At 43.4% G+C, this 16,557-nt stretch overlaps 1 protein-coding gene across 2 annotated transcripts in view; it reads right to left on the bottom strand.

The window, feature by feature from the left end:
* The window catches only part of LOC144691949 (T-cell immunoreceptor with Ig and ITIM domains-like), a 52,532-nt gene that overhangs the window by 16,110 nt on the left and 19,865 nt on the right, over nt 1–16,557 (bottom strand). For both annotated transcript variants that reach the window (XM_078560515.1, XM_078560516.1), the window contains exons 3-5: nt 12,632–12,688; nt 11,734–11,814; nt 95–160 (exon numbers count right to left, since the gene is read on the bottom strand). In XM_078560515.1, the coding sequence (XP_078416641.1) occupies nt 95–160; nt 11,734–11,814; nt 12,632–12,688 (204 nt within the window). The remainder of the gene's footprint in view (nt 1–94; nt 161–11,733; nt 11,815–12,631; nt 12,689–16,557) is intronic.

Raw genomic sequence — 16,557 nt, 5'->3', positions numbered from 1 at the left:
ATTTACATGCAATACTAACTAAAGTACATTACTTCCTGTTGAATGAAACCATTACATAATGTATAATTGTATTGTTGTAAGCCATGATACATACGTGTGTTTAGTATGTTATCCACATTTTCATAAAATGGCATCTTCTTGCGTGGTTTTCGACCAAGTTCTGTAGTTAAAATAAAATTAATATATTAACAGTGATAATTTATTGGTGAAGGAATAGATCTTGTAAAGCATTCTAATAATGATGTGCTTACCACGAGAAATTCCAAATATTATGGCACTGGAATCCCACTTCGTACAGCAGCCAGCAATGGGCATTATCACACAGCAATACTCATGGAATTGGGAGTATCTACAGGCATCTGTCTTATGTTACTTTGATATAATCTTGAACTGCTTGAAGTTGATGCAAGTCTCTTTGTCTGGGCTGTCAATCCAGTGGAATCTACTTCATTTGCATTATGGGTTGAATTCCAGAGCACTAATAGGAACAGATGAACAGTCGCACATGTGCACACCTGCACAATCACAGCCATTTATAAATCATAATTTCATTTCTGGTCATAGACTATCCTCAATATCTAAATAAGCCCTGGTATTTAATTGTGGTGAAGCAGATTGTGGAAATTGCACAGCTGCACCATATAAGTCAACCAATTACTTTTCCACTGTAAAATATTTCTACTTTATTTCCAGTACTGCCTTTCCAGAGTAACTATATCAAAGGCCTTACTAAAATCCAAATACCACACATTCACTGCCTTAACGCTGAAACTTCTTTGTCATATGTTCAAAGAAAGCCATTTAATTAGATTGACAAGACTTCCCCTCCACAGATAGGATGCTGGAAGAAATTGAGAGAGATGTTGTCTCGATGAATAACAAAATACCGAACACAGAATCCGGAAAAGGAAGCTGTGTCTATCTAATTCATTATAATTTTTTGAAGAACTTACATGGTTATTAGATGATGGCATCCTGGTAGACTTCCAAAAAGTCTTTTACGAGAACCCTGTAACAGGTTACTTGATAAGATAAAATCTTATAGTATTGATGAGGAGTTGTTCCAATAGATTGTGAATTAACTATATTCCCATAGGCAGGAAGTTGTGGTGAATGGTTATTGATCTGTTAGGAGGCTGGTTACCAGTAATGTCCCACAGGGATCACTCTTGAATTACCTAGATGCAGGTTTGGAAGGAATGGTCCACAATTTGCAGATGACACTAGAATTTGTGTGAATGTCAAGCGTGCGGGGGAAAAGAGATTTTTGTAATTGGATCCAAATATGCTGGGGGAATGGACAAAACTCCGTTAACTTAAATAAGTATATTGCACTTGGACAGGCATGTCCAACTTACAGCCAATGGATTGCGGCCCCTGAGGCCTCTGAATTCAGCCTGCCAAACTTATTGGACATTCAACTCACTTATATTTGACAAATGCTGTAAAGCTGCTCAGCCAATCACAGGTTGGTTCCTCCCTGCATTTGCAGTGAGCCTATCAGCAGCAAATGCAGAGACAAAGCAGCTTGTAATTGGACAAGTGGCAAACAGTGGGAAGGTAAGTTTTTAAGATAAGTTCCAAGGCTTGGAGAGCAAGGGCAGGGCGTGGGCCACAAGGGAGATGGATCAGGGGCCAGGCGAGGGAGAGGGGGGTGAGGGGAGTTGGAGCAGGGCCCAGGCGAGCCAGAGCAGGGCCCAGGCGAGCCAGAGCAGGGCCCAGGCGAGCTGCAGCGAGATGCGAGTGAGCCAGAGCGGGGCCCAGGCGAGCTGCAGCGGGATGCGAGTGAGCCAGAGTGGGGCCCAGGTGAGCCGGAGCAGGTGTGAGGGAGTTGGAAAGGGGCCCAGGGTGAGCCAGAGCGAGAGTGAGGGAGTTGGAGGGGGCTCAGGGTGAGCCAGAGCAAGAGTGAGGGAGTTGGAGGGAGCTCAGGGTGAGCCAGAGCAAGAGTGAGGGAGTTGGAGGGGGCTCAGGGTCAGCCGGAGCGGGTGTGAGGGAGTTGGAGACAGTCCCAGGTATGCCGGAGCAGGGTGCAAGGGAGCTGCAGCAGGGCATGAGGAAGCCAGAGCGGGGCCCAGGTGAGCTTGATTGGGGCCCACCAGTGTCTGAATGAGTGAGTGGAGACTGTGAGTGAGTGAAGAGGAGAGAGTGTGTGAGGGGGGAGGGGGAGAAAGAGAGTGTGAGTGTGTGAGGGGGGAGAGTGTTTGTATAAGTCTGGCTCATTCCCAGTCTTGGGGTTCTCATTCAACCTCATCCCCACCCCTCCCAACACCAACATGCACTCTTATCCACTCTCACAGTGGGCACAGGTGAGTGAGAGAACACCCTGAGACTGGGAGTGAGCCAGACACACATACACTCACCCTATCACATTCTAATACTCATCTTTATTTAGCACTCATTTCTTTATCAATTCATTGCTTTGACTTTATTTTTTTTGCTCATCAAATGATTTCATTTCATACCTCAGTTTATTTTGGAAATTCATGTTTAATGTTGTAGCAAACTTTATCTTTCTGAAATTTGTAAATTGGCCACATGAGTGAGAAAAATTTTGAGATATGGCCCCCCACTCAAAAAGATTGGACAAGCCTGCACCAGGACATCTGTTTAGGTGCTACCTGGTACTATATTAAAATCAGTGTAAAGAGAAAGGGATCTGGTTGTCATTGCTCTTCTCTCAAAGGCTCATGACCAATACCAAGAAACCACAGCTAAACTGAGTTATTAAGTTACATATTTAGAACTAGTCAATATAAAAACTAAGCGCTCCAGCTTGTCTTTGTACAAGATCTTGGTTAAATTGCATTTGGAATATTGCATCTATTTGTTTTATTCCTTCATGATTTGAGCATCTTTGGCTAGGCCAGCATTTATTGGCAATCCCTAGTTGCCCTTGAGATGGTGGTAGTGAGCTACATTTTTGAATCGCTGCAGTCCATGTGGTATAGGTATACTGAAGTGGTGTTAGGGAGGGAGTTCCAGGATTTTGACCCAGCAACAGTGAAGGAACAGTGATATAATTCCAAGTCAGGATAGTGTGTGACTTGGAGCAGAGCTTGCGATGGTGGTGTTCCCATGCATCTGCTGTCCTTTTCCATCTAGGTGGTAGAAATCGAGGGTTTAGAAGGTGCTGTCAAAGGAGCTTTGGTGAGTTGCTGCAGTGCATCCTGTAGATGGTACACATTGCTGATTATGTGCGTCGATGGTGGAAGGAATGGGGTGGTGAATGGGGTGCCAATCAAGCTGGTAGCTTTGTCCTGGATGAAGTTGAACTTTTTGAGCATTGTTGGAACTGCATTCATCCAGGCAAGTGGAGAGTATTCCATCGCATTCCTGACTTGTGCCTTGTAGATGGTGGACAGGCTTTGGGGAGTCAGGAGATGAGTTACTTTCCTCTGAATTCCCAGCCTCTGACCTGTTCTTGTAGCCACAGTATTTATATGGCTGGTCCAGTTCAGATTCTGGTCGGTGGTAACCCAAGGATGTTGATAGTGGGTGATCAACAATGGTAATGCTATTGAATGTCAAAGGGAGATGGTTTGATTCTCTCTTGTTGGAGATGATCATTGCCTGGCACTTGTGTGGTGCAAATGTTACTTACCACTTATCAGCCCAAGCCTGGATATTGTCCAGGTATTGCTGCATATGGACACGGACTCCTTCAGTTTCTGAAGAGTTGTGAATGGTGCTGAACATTGTGCAATCATCAACATTCCCATTTCTGACCTTATGATGTAAGGAAGGTCATTGATGAAGCTGCTCAAGATGGTTGGGCCGAGGACGCTACCCCGAGGGACTCCTGCATGATATCCTGGAACTGAGATGATGTTCCGCTCTCATGGCGGGTGATATAGAAACATCAGAAAAAGTCCTAAGGAGGGCCACAGGAATCATCCTGAGCTTAAAAGACAGTATTATCCAGAAAGGCCGGGTCTATTCCCCTTAGAAATGCTTAGACTTTGCATTGATTTGATAGCTGTATATAAAAATGTTAAAGGGCTTGATTGTGTTTTCCTTGAGAGGCTATTTCCATTAGATATATTTGGAAAGACCATATATCAACATATAAATTAGTTAACAGTAGAGCTAAGCTAGATGTTAAATGATTCTTTTTCAAAAGAATAGCAGGCCTATTGTGATTACTCGACAGAGCAAACAGGTTTCATCAGGAAGCAGTTAATTTTATTACAGAGAGATTTGCGAATGCTTTTACCTTGACCAGGACTCTCGTCAGGGAGCTCCACCCCACCCCCGGATTGCCCGTGCAAAGGGCTCACTGATCAGTGCCACAACAGAACCTCATGTGACCCCCTGATAAACACAGGAAGAGCTATACCCTCAGTTACCACTTTTCCTCCCCCTTTAGTGTTTTAAAATTTCTATTTACAGGGAAACATTTGAACATCCAACAACATATACATATATACAATTTCAGGTGATTAAAGATCAAGTCTCTGAGGTGCCCTTCTTATTTGGCTAGAGTGGTGTAACTCTAACAGTTGAGGTTCCTCAACAGGACTGACAGGATCTGGAACTGCAGCAGGAGACAGATCTCGGAAAGTGCTCATTCTGGGTCTGGCAACTCTACTGGGGCATTGAGCATGTCTATTCTAGGTCAATCAGTCACCTCAGGAATTGACGGTTTGACGTTAATCACAGCTGGATCAGTGGCTTGTTGGAAAGTTTCTCTTTCAATGTATAAGGCTGTCTTGAAAATATAATAATTCTCATAATATTATTGTGATTTATTGTAAAAGTAGCATAATAGTGGGGTTTGGATGGTTTCTCTGTGGCCTGAATTTCCCCGTCGGCAATTTGGGGGCGGGGCCCGCTCGCCGATGGGAAAATGACGTGGGATGATGTCGGGAGGAACCCCCAACAGCATCTCGGTCCATTTAAATATTGAGGAAGGTGGGCCCGCAGCATAATCAGCTGTCCGCCCGCCGACCTGTCAATGGCCAATTAAGGCCATTGACAGGATAATTAAGGTAGTTAAAGGCCCTACCCATCCAACCTTAAGGCTGATGGGCAGCCCAGGAGCCCCAGCGGGCAATAGAAAAAACATAAAACCTCATCCAGTGGCGGGATGAGGTTTTGTGTCCGCTTTAAAAATGTTTAGTAAATTTTATGTGATATTTATTAACACGTCCCATCTCATGTGACATTCTCACATGAGGGGGTCATGTTAATAATTTTTATATTTTTCTATTTTTTAAGTTTGTAAAACTTTCACTGATCTCCCTGAGACAGCCCTTAGTCTCAGGGAGCAGTGTGCTCTTTGACAGAGGGGGAATCCCTTCCCACCCCACACAGGAAGCGCATAGCGCCTTAATTGGCACGCCCACTTAAAATGGCGGCGGAGTTTGGCTGCCCGCCTGCCGCTGAGCTGGTGGGGCCCGCCCGCCAACCTAAGGCAAAATTCTGCCCTGTGTGTCTGTGTGGGAATTAATTGAATTGGAGACAGCTGGTCTGGAGGCTTTGACTTGTAAAAAGAAGCTAAGTTTGAAATGCTAAATACGTAAACATGGCTGAAGTTTTAGAACATGAGGGGAGGAGAGTTTGCATTTTTAGATAAATCAGGGTAGTTTGAATTTCAGAGAGAGGGTGGAATATTACACCCAGTCACAGAAGCTAGGCTAAGCAGTGTGTTTATTTTTCCCAAAGGTTACTGATAGAATTAGCACCATGAATAGATTCATATTATGAGAAAAATAAAGTTCCAAACACATATGGGAACAATGGAATTTGCATGATAAGGGGAAAACATGTATAAAGGAGATTGAGGTTGTGTTTTGGGAAGGCATTACAACATCTACCAGAAGTGTGAAAAGCCTCCAGTGGTTGTGCATTAAGCTGCTGTCTACAGAAACTAAAGGTGGGAAAAGCCACTTTGAATTCTGCTGACCAGGATGTTGATATTAACTGGCGGGAATCTATTTAAAATCTATATTTTTGTTTAATGTTGCCTTAACGGGAGGTGTAACTGGAAGCCAGATTAATTAGGGGTTTTAGGCGTTATTATAGTAGTAATTTGTAAACCTATATATGTGCTTGAAATCTTTTCTTTTGTTAATGTTTAATGCAGCTTTGTAAAAAAATCTCTAGAGTCTCGGTGGACTTACTACTTCTGAATTCAAGACATGCATCTCGAAATAAAATACAAATTGCAAAATTATTGTGACCATGTGACCAAGTTTCCCTCGTGGTTTTGATTCGCCTGGCACACATCATCTGCCACGTCGTAACAAAGGCACAGGCCTTGCCTTAAAGAAGTGAGGTGTCGCCTATGGCTCCACATGTATCTTGGTCTGCATGCCTTTTAACTTCCCTAGTTCATCCCAAAAAATCATGTTGTATTTTCTTAGAAGTCCTGGAACTCCATCTGATTTTAGGTGACCAGTTCAATTTGATCTTCTGTAGCCAGTCTCAGCCTAAAAGACTGGATCCTTCTCCTTTCACAATTATTACAGGCAGCTGGGCTGTCTGTTGCCTGAAAGAGACTGGGACTGTGACAATGCTCTTTACCTGAATGGATTCCCCCGTGTATGTCCTTAATTTAGCAGTTGTCCACTCCAGGTTTATTGGCTGCCTTAATTCATTAAGGTACCTGAAAGTGTGCTCTCCCACCACTGTGGGCGAGGCACCGGTGTCCACTTCCATTTTCAGCAGCTTCTCATTATCTTGTAGTTTTACAGTAATAGGCTCAGTCTTCACAGCTGTCACATTATGTAAGGAGCAAATGTCAGGAGCAGAAACTTCAGCCGTTGTTCTATCATGTTTGTTTGCTATTTTGCATGCTGCTTTAACTTTGTCCGGCATTACCTAACCATATGACCCTTCTTATAACAGTAATTTCATTCTGCCTCTTTGAATTTACTGGTATCCACTCTGTGGTCACCCCCACATTTATAACAACTTTGCCTTGAAGTCGCTGCTGAAGCGTTTTTGCTAGACTTTTTCATGTTTCTCATAGCAGGCATTGAATCGTGCTTTGATCCTGCAGGTCTGACTTTTGCGCCATGCTTGGTGGCAGGTTACCACCCAACATGAAGTATGGCGCCATTTTCCATGTGTTACAAAGCCTGCGAGGCTCCTGCAGCACTTTCCATGGCGAGGGAGATTTCTAGGGCGCACTTAAAGTCGATGTTGACCTCAGTGAGTAAATGGCACTGAGTGGCGTCATCCTTAACTCCACAAACTAATCGATCCCGCAGCATATTGTTTAATGTGTCCCCAAGGTTGCAGTGTTCTGTTAACTGCTTGAGGTCGCGATGGACTCTCCTGGAGCCCTAAATAATTAAATTTAATTAAATATAAAATGCTGGATGGCTTGGCTGGAAGTGTGTTTTCATGAGATCCACTGATTCATTGTAGGACTTGGAATTGGGCATGCTCGGGGCCGTCGGGTTACAAATGAGGTTGTATGTTTTACTGCCACATATATTTAAGAGGATCGCTTTCCGCTTCTCCTCCGCAGTTATCTTATTCACTACGAAATAAAATCTGAGGCACTGTACATGGATTGCCCATACAAAGGGCTCACTGGTTGAAGCTCCCACAGAACCTCACGTGAGCCATGAGAAGACAGCAGGAGGGACTACACATTGAGTTACCACAACTATGGAACAAGTCACCAGTTCATATTGTGAATGCAGACTCTCTACCTGCCCTCTGAAGGTTGCTGGACCAGTTCTAGATTAGGGAGAAAATCACCTCTTATAAAAGGTTGCTAATATACCAAGTGGCGTACACATGATTTATGTTGTCTCTTGGATTAAGTTAAATTACCAATGGGGATAGAGCAATTTCCCAGATTTTTTTTCTTCCCCATTGGTTTTGTTTCTGTTTTCCTTTGTTTGTCTCTCCCAGGAGATTACATGAGTGATGATGGGCAGGTGGGTGTATGTGTACTGTAGAGATGGGTGTCTAATTGTGGTGCTCCATGCATCATGGTTGTGTGGTGCAGGCTTGACAGACTAGAACTCTGTTGATTTCACATGTTTTTATCTATTAATAGAAATGATTCAGTTGACTGCTTGCTCTTATGTTTTCAAATTACAAAGTAATTTTGACAGTGGGAATTTCTCTCAACAGACATCAGAAAGCTGAGTGTGAAGAACCAAAACATGCTTTTTCAAAATGGAAGGGGAAACAATCAAATCATCAGCAGTTTAAATTCTCCCAATATGTCTCACAAAGTGCCAATCATATACTTTAAAAAAAAGAAAAGATAATGATCTACATTAAATTGTAAATTGTAAGCAAGGCAATGGTTAGATTCCATCCTATTGGAGATATTCATTGCCTGACACTTGTGTGGTGCGAATGTTACTTGCCACTTGTCATCCCAAGCCTGGATATTGTCCAGGTCTTGCTGCATTTGGACATAGACTTCTTCAGTATCTGAGGAGTCGCGAATGGTGCTGAACCTTGTGCAATCATCAGCGAACATCCCCACTTCTGACCTTATGATGGAAGGAAGGTCATTGATGAAGCAGCTGAAGATGGTTGGGCCTAGGACATTACCCTGAGGAACTCCTGCGGTGATGTCCTGGAGCTGAGATGACTGACCTCCAACAACCACAGCCATCTTCCTTTGTGCTAGGTATGACTCCAACCAGCAGAGAGTTTTCCCCCTGATTCCCATTGACTCCAGTTCTGCTAGGGCTCCTTGATGCCACACTGTCAAATGCTGCCTTGATGTCAAGGGCAGTCACTCTCATCTCACCTCGGGAATTCAGCTCTTTTGTCCATGTTTGAACCAAGGTTGTAATGAATTCAGGAGCTGAGTGGCCCGGGCAGAACCCAAACTGGGCATCAGTGAGCAGGTTATTGCTAAGCAAGCGCCGCGTGTTAGCACTGTTGATGACCCCTTCCATTACTTTACTGCTGATGGTGAGTAGACAGATGGGGCAATAAATGGCTGGGTTGGATTTCTCCTGCTTTTTTTGTACAGGACATACCTGGGCAATTTTCCACATAGCCAGGTAGATGACGGTGTTGTAGCTGTACTAGAACAGCTTGGCTAGCAGTGCGGCAAGTTCTGGAGCACAAGCCTTCAGCACTATTGCTGGAATATTGTCAAGACCCATAGCCTTGCAGTATCCAGTGCCTTCAGTCATTTCTTGATATCATGTGGAGTGAATTGAATTGGCTGAAGACTGGTATCTGTGATGCTGGGGACCTCCGGAGGAAGCTGAGATGGATCATCAACTTGGCACTTCTGGCTGAAGATTGTAGCAGATGCATCAGCCTTATCTTTTGCACTGCTGTGCTGGGCTCCTCCATTGTGGAGGATGGTGATATTTGTGGAGCCTCCTCCTCCAGTGAGTTGTATAATTGACCACCACCATTCACAACTGAATATGGCAGTACTGCAGAGCTTTAATCTGATCCATTGGTTGTGGGATCGCTTAGCCCTGTCTATCATTTGCTGCTTAAGTAGTCCTATGTTATAGCTTCACCAGGTTGACACCTCATTTTTAGGTATGCCTGGTGCTGCTCCTGGCATCCCCTCCGGAACTCTTCATTGAACCAGGGTTGATCCCCAGGCTTAATGGTAATGGTAGAGTGGGGGATATGCTGGGCCATGAGGTACAGATTGTGTTCGAGTAGAATTCTGCTGCTGCTGATGGCCCACAGCGCCTCATGGATGCCCTGTCTTGTGTTGCTAGATCTGTTTGAAATCTATCCTATCAGCACAGTGGTAGAGCCACACAACAAGATGGAGGGTATCCTCAATGTGAAGCCAGGACTTCGTCTCCACAACGACTGTGCGGTGGTCACTCCGACCAATACTGTCATGGACAGATGCATCTGCAGCATGTGAGGATGAGGTCAAATATGTTTTTCCCTCTTGTTGGTTCCCCCACCAGCTGCCGCAGACCCAGTCTAGCAGCTATGTCCTTTAGGACTCGGCCAGCTCGGTCAGTAGTGGTGCTATCAAGCCGCTCTTGGTGGTGGACATTGAAGTCCCCCACCCAGAGTACATTCTGCATCCTTGCCACCATCAGTGCTTCCTCCAAGTGATGTTCAACATGGAGGAGCACTGATTCATCAGCTGAGGGAGGGCGGTATGTGGTAATCAGCAGGAGGTTTCTTTGCCCATGTTTGACCTGGTGCCATGAGACTTCATGGGGTTCCGCGTCAATGTTGAGGACTCCCAGGGCACCTCCCTCCTGATTGTATACCACTGTGCCACCAACTCTGCTGGTTCTGTCCTACTAGTGGGACAGGACACACCCAGGTATGGTGATGGTGGTGTCTGGGACATTATCTGTAAATAATCCTCCCTTTGCTCAGCAATTCTCTACTGCAGGCATTCCCAAGCTGTGGGGTACAATCCCACATGGGGTCACAGAGGTCACATTTGGGGTTGCAAGCTGCCCCTCCTCTGAGCAGCAACGGTGACTGTGGAGAAGAGACTGCCCACTCTGGAGGCACTGGTTGGACAGTGTTGGACCCAAAGAATCAGTTCCACCAAGCAGCAGGAGGTGGACAGTGAGCCAAAGGTGCCCTTCAACTTCAGAAAGCACTTTTAAAGACAAGTGCCGAGTGGACCCAGGATGTTTGTGCGCCAACTTAGTGCGGCTAGAGGCCCGCAAGTGTAACTCAATCACTGCCTGAGTACAGGAAAAACTGGAAGGCCATGCAGCTGACCTAGGAAGGTGAGTGGTGGCTTCAAACTTGACTGTGTTTCTGTTCCTGTCTGCCTGCCCTACAGACTCCTTACCCTAGGCTAGTGATGGGATTTGAACGGGGGTCCCCAGAGTATTACCCTGGGTTTCTGGAATACCAGTACAGTGACAATACCACTATGCCACCACAACACCCCACTCACTCTCTCCAATTGGTCAGAAAACCCAGAAGCATGAGTAAGTTAAGGAGCCACAGCAAAGCCCACTTTGATGTAAATCTGCCACTGGCCTCCCTGCCGAATGTGGGGCTGTTTAGAGAAAATTTGGCCCTAGGTCTGACCTCTTCATAGTACAATATTACTGTCTGTCCAACCTTCCTATGGTACAATTTGATTCTCTGTCTCATCGCTTCATGGTACAAAATGGACCCATACCTACTTTTCCCTGGTCTAGAATGATCAAATCTCACCTTTCCCTCATTTAGAATGATCTAATCTCATCTTTCCCTGGCATAGAATGATCCAGTCTCACAATACCCTACTATGGAATGCTCAAATCTCACCTTTCCATGGTATAGAATGGGGTTTGTATATTAATTGTTCAGGTTTAGTCAAATTTTTAGACCTTCCCAATACAGGTTCCGCTGTCAACCCAGGTCCTACTCTTGTGATTTACAGCAGGAGTATCCAGGGGTAAATTTCTGTATTTCTGTGTATACCCTGTGCATCAAACACATCTCTGGTGTTAAGGTAGGTGTTGGAGACATTCTCTGAGGGGCCTGGGCAGTGTAATTCTGCCTATTGGAAGTTTAAACTTCACGGATAAATACGTGCAAGTGTGTGGGTTGCGCTTCCTTAGGATCCCGAGGTGCATCAGTGCAGAATGTCTCAACATTCGCTTCTGTTGCTATTGGAAGAGCCAGGTCTATAGGGGCAATTTCTGAGATCTCATAAATGATCTTGCAAGCTCTGGCAAGTGAGGTTTCCTGCTGGTAGTTGCAAATATATGGTTTGTGAGTTATTACGCCTTATAAGAAATTAAAGAAAATTAAATAGAAATGAATTTTGTCACAGTCACATTGCAGCAGTTTACTCACCTGAAGTTGATAGTTTTCTCTTCATTTTCCATAACACCAATGCAATGATCAAAATCACAACTGTTGCTCCAACAATTGATGCTGTTTGAAATAATGGTTAAAAATTGTAATACAAAATCTTTGTAAACTGATGCTGCTGTTAATTATTTACTCATCCCTTGAAAAGTGTCAATTTTCCTTTCAAAATTACACAAGGGAATGGGCAACCACTGATAGTCTTTACCTGAGTACAGCAACCAGAGAATTCTCAATCAATAGCTGCATTAAGAGGAAATAAAATCAAAGTGGCATTTGCACAGTCAGGTTGAAAACAACTACCACCTAACAGTAGATGGTGATGCACCCATGATAGCTCAATAATCATTAAATTGATTAAAATACTAAAAGTGTAGGGATATGATAAAATTAAGACAGGCCAGTGTAGAATTTAAAATCTTATAAATCTAGATTAATAAATGGCATAAGACCTCTATGATAACAAATTTCTTCACACACACTTTGTCCCCCTTTGGCGAATACTGGGGAAGGATTTATGGGCTGATTATCAGCCTGTTTGAACCATGTCATAAATTCTCTTTTCATGCCAACAATTCCTGGCAGGACTTTTACCCAGATCTTCTGGCCCAGAGATAGGGATGCTACCACTGCGCCACAAGAGCTCCCACGCAGAAATAATTAACATTGGGTCAAAAGTGGTAAATTCAAAAATACTCAGTATATTCATATTCTCTTTTACATATCTAGCAAAATTTTCTACACTTAAGTTTTACAGACTATATATCATATTCTTCCATATTAAAACATTCATTTGGTGTAAAGGATGATTAAGGATTATTTATGAAAATTTAGAAGATAACAAACAAATTATATAGAAAGAAGATTTGGTTAGTATTATCACCTGAAATGTAGATTGATAAATTTCTCAAAAGATGTTTCATCCCGACCATGTTAACACCTGTTAATGACAAAACAGCTTAATCATTTGTTTAAACTGACTACTGTAATCAATTATTGATCATTAACCAATACACCAAAAAATAAAGCCCTGATTCTAATCAGATGTCTTAATTTTGTGTGTAATTCCTGACTACAAGTTATAAATCAGTGGGAAATCAATCTAGAAACATAGGGACTGGAGTAGACGATTAAACCCCTCCAGCCTGTTCTGCCATTTCATTAGATCATGCCTGATCTGTTCCTCAATTACACTTATCAGTCTTTCATCCATAGCCCTTGATACCCTTCTTAACAGAAACCTATCAACCTCAGTCTTGAAAATTTCAATTGAGTTGGTTGGCTGCTTGTAGTAATGATGGTTTTATTTAGTGTGTAATGCACCTTTAAGAATAATACTTGTTAAGGAAGATCACATAATCAGTAGTAACCAATAGGACAATAGTGTGGGCTACCTCAGCAGTCAGTGTAGAGTTAGAGCTGAAGTTGAAAGCATATGTGTAGTTGCTGCTGAGTATATTGTAAATAACTTAATGTTTCCACCCAAGAAGTGTCTGCAGATCAACTCTATCACTAACAATACAACTTGGCCACCCTACAACAAACTGGCAATGAGAATAAAACAGGATTGAACAGAAGAAATCAAGTTAAAAAGAAATAGGGCACTGGACCTCACCCAGTGATTGTAAATAGCAAACTCCGAACTGAAGAAATGATCCACTCTCAAAATGCCACAATTTGAGAGAATTGATCCTTTTGAACCAGCCTCAGATAATTGGTGTCAATAAATAGACGTCTCACATTCTATTTTCAAGCGAACGAGATTACGGGGAAAGAGAAGAGGCGAGCAATCCTCTTGCGTATTTGTGGGAGCAAAAGTTTGATTCGAAGTTTGACTGCACCCAGTGCCCTAGACTTGAAGAAGTTTGATTGTTTGGTAGACCTAGTGAAGGGTCATTTTCAACTGTTCAGGTTTAGTTCAAGAGATAGCGCCCTGGTGAGCCAATTGTATGCTACGTAGCAAATTTGAAACAGCTAATGGAACATTGTGAGTTCGGCATGACTCTAAATTACATGCTCAGAGATTGTTTAGTATGTGGTGTGAAAGAGAATGCTATTCAGAAATTATTGTTCAAAGTGGATCTGGATCTCAAGAAGGCGCTAGAGATAGCGCTGGCCATGGAAAGCACTGTAAGAGATTCAAAAGCAATACAGGGTACACAAAATGGTGCCGCCTTCCATGTCGGGTGGGAAACCTCAGCTGAGAGTGGCGCAAAATGCAAGACTCTGCTAAGAAGCAGCAAGCCAAAGAATGAAGAAAAATAATTTAGCAGTGAAATCGAAGAATAATTTTAATGGAGGCGGAAACAATCATTCTTTTAGCAACTGGCAGTTTAAAAAATTGAATTCGTCTAGTGTCACAGAAATGGACATATAATGAGGCAGCGCCAGGAAAGATTCAAGCAGGCTTGTAAACAAAATCAGAAGCCCAATGAAATCTACAATGTAGAAGAGCCTGAAACAACAAATTCTGACATTTACTCATTGCTTCATCTGAAAGTTTGAAAGAACAAATATTTGTCACAGTGAAAGTAAATGGTAAACCTGTTAGAATGGAAGTGCACACGGGAGCTTCCAACACAGTAATTGGGAACAAAATTTCAGATATTTAATAATGGTGAACATCAATTAAGTTTGGAATGAACAGTGGCCAAGCTAAAAACTTACACAGGTGAAGACATTCAAGTAAAAGGTATAAGCAGAGTAACTGTCCATTATGGAAGCCAATCGGCAAAGCTATCAGTGTTGGTATTGAGAGGCAGAGGACCAAGCTTTCTAGGGCAAAATTGGCTAAGGGAAATCAACCTTCATTGGCCACTGAGATTCCAAAAGGAAGCTGGAAGCGTTCCTGTTTTGAAAAGGGAGTGTGTAAGGACTCAACAACCTGAAGAAATGCAGGTTGTCTTAGGCCAAACTCTGGAAGAACAGCAGAAGGAACTCAAAGGGACTCTGCTTGATGACAGAGTTTGAGATGAGCTGAGCAACCTTCAAAAGGAAAAAGAAAAATTGTTGAAAGAGCTTCACACACTACAATATTCCCTCAGGTCAAAGCTGTATCGCTGGAAAGTATGAAGAGAAACAGAGAGAATTCAACACCTCTCTGAACGAACTGAAGAATGAGTTGGCGGAGAAAACACAACAATGTTCAATTTTCCAGGAGGCAGCAAACAAATACAACAAAGAGTTGGAAGGGCTGAAGAATCAGCTAAATGAAGCCAAAGAGGCCTTGGAAGCAAGTCACAGAATTTTCCGAGAAGCAGACAGATGATGAAGTTTTGGGAGACTCAGCCACTGAGCTCAGACAAGTTGAGCTTGCAGCTGAGAGAAGTCTGGCCAATAGTGAAGTGAAAAAGAAGGCCGAGATTAAAGTCTGTGCTAGAAAGAAGAAGGCACGTAGAAAGAAGATACAGAAATACTAATAGGGCTTTAATCCTGGCAGTGTACGAATTCACTTCTGTACGTAGGCCTGGCAATCAAATTGTAAATGCCGATGCCCTTAGTCATTTACTTTTACAAGAAAACGATGAGCATGTCCCAGTTCCACAGGAACATGTTTTATTGTTAAGTTTTTTAGATTCCTCGCCGGTATATGCTCGACAGCCCAGAGACTGGACAAGTAGGGACCCAGCCCGAGTTCAAGTATGAGAACAAATGCTACATGGTTGGTCTCAGGTGCCCGTATCTGACAAAATGAAACCATACTTCAACAGAAGACATTAAATAACCAGCCAGGATGGCATCTTATTGTGGGGAGCAAGGACAATAGCTCCTCCAAAGAGAAGGGAGCCATTTTTAATTGAGCTACACAGTGTCCATCCAGGAATTTCCCTAATGAAGACCACAGCACGCAGCTAGCTATGGTAGCCAGGGATGGATGGTGAAATAGGGAGTTTATTAAAGCACTGTGTGCAAAGTCAGCAACTGCAAAAATTGCCAGTGACAGCTCCATCACACCCATGGGAGTGGCCAGGTAGACCCTGGGTGCAGTTACTCATTGACTATGCTGGAACTTTTCTGGGAACAATGTTTCTGCTCATTGTCGATGCCCATTCAAAATGGTTGGACATACATGAGGTGAAGTCACCAATGTCGGCTGCAACAATTGAGGAACTACGTCAGAGTTTTGCCATTCTCGGACTACCAGAAGTGGTTATTTCTGATAACAACACGGCATTTACAAGTGCTGAGTTCCAACGGTTTATCAGCCTCAATGGTTCCACTCATGTGAAAATTGCACCGTGCCACCCTTCCTCAAATGGACTGGCTGAAAGGGCGGTTCAAACGTTCAGGGCAGGCATGAGAAAGCGAACTGGTGATTCCTTGGCAACCAAGCTAGCACGCTTTCTCCTTCATTACAGGACTACCCCTCACACAACAACAAGTGTTACACCTGCGGAGTTATTGTTAAAATGCCGTTTCAAGATGAGATTGAGCTTAATAATGCCAAATTTAGAGGGGAAGGTGGAAAGGAGTCAGGGAAGTCAGAAAACTAGACAAGACTGGCTTGGTTGCAAGAGGAAATTTATCATGGGAAAGCCGGTATACGTGAAAAACTTCGGGTAAGGACCAAAGTGGTAACTGGGTGAAATAAGTGCGGTGACTGAACCTCTATCTTACCACATGGAGGTGGAAGGCCGGATCATCTGTAAACATGTGGACCATTTAAGGAAGAGAGAGACAAATCACCAAGATTTGGTCCCACCAGTGACCATGACCAGGCCTGCGTTTCCTCTTGAGGATATTCAGCCCAGGACTGACATGTCTGATGTTCCTGTAAGAGTTGAGGATACAGAACTGCAAGTGCCCATC

Source organism: Cetorhinus maximus, chromosome 16, assembly GCF_964194155.1.
Source record: "Cetorhinus maximus chromosome 16, sCetMax3.hap1.1, whole genome shotgun sequence".
Lineage (NCBI taxonomy): Eukaryota > Metazoa > Chordata > Chondrichthyes > Lamniformes > Cetorhinidae > Cetorhinus > Cetorhinus maximus.
The sequence above is the reverse complement of the archived record's forward strand: the minus strand, read 5'-3'. Positions and strand labels throughout refer to the sequence as shown.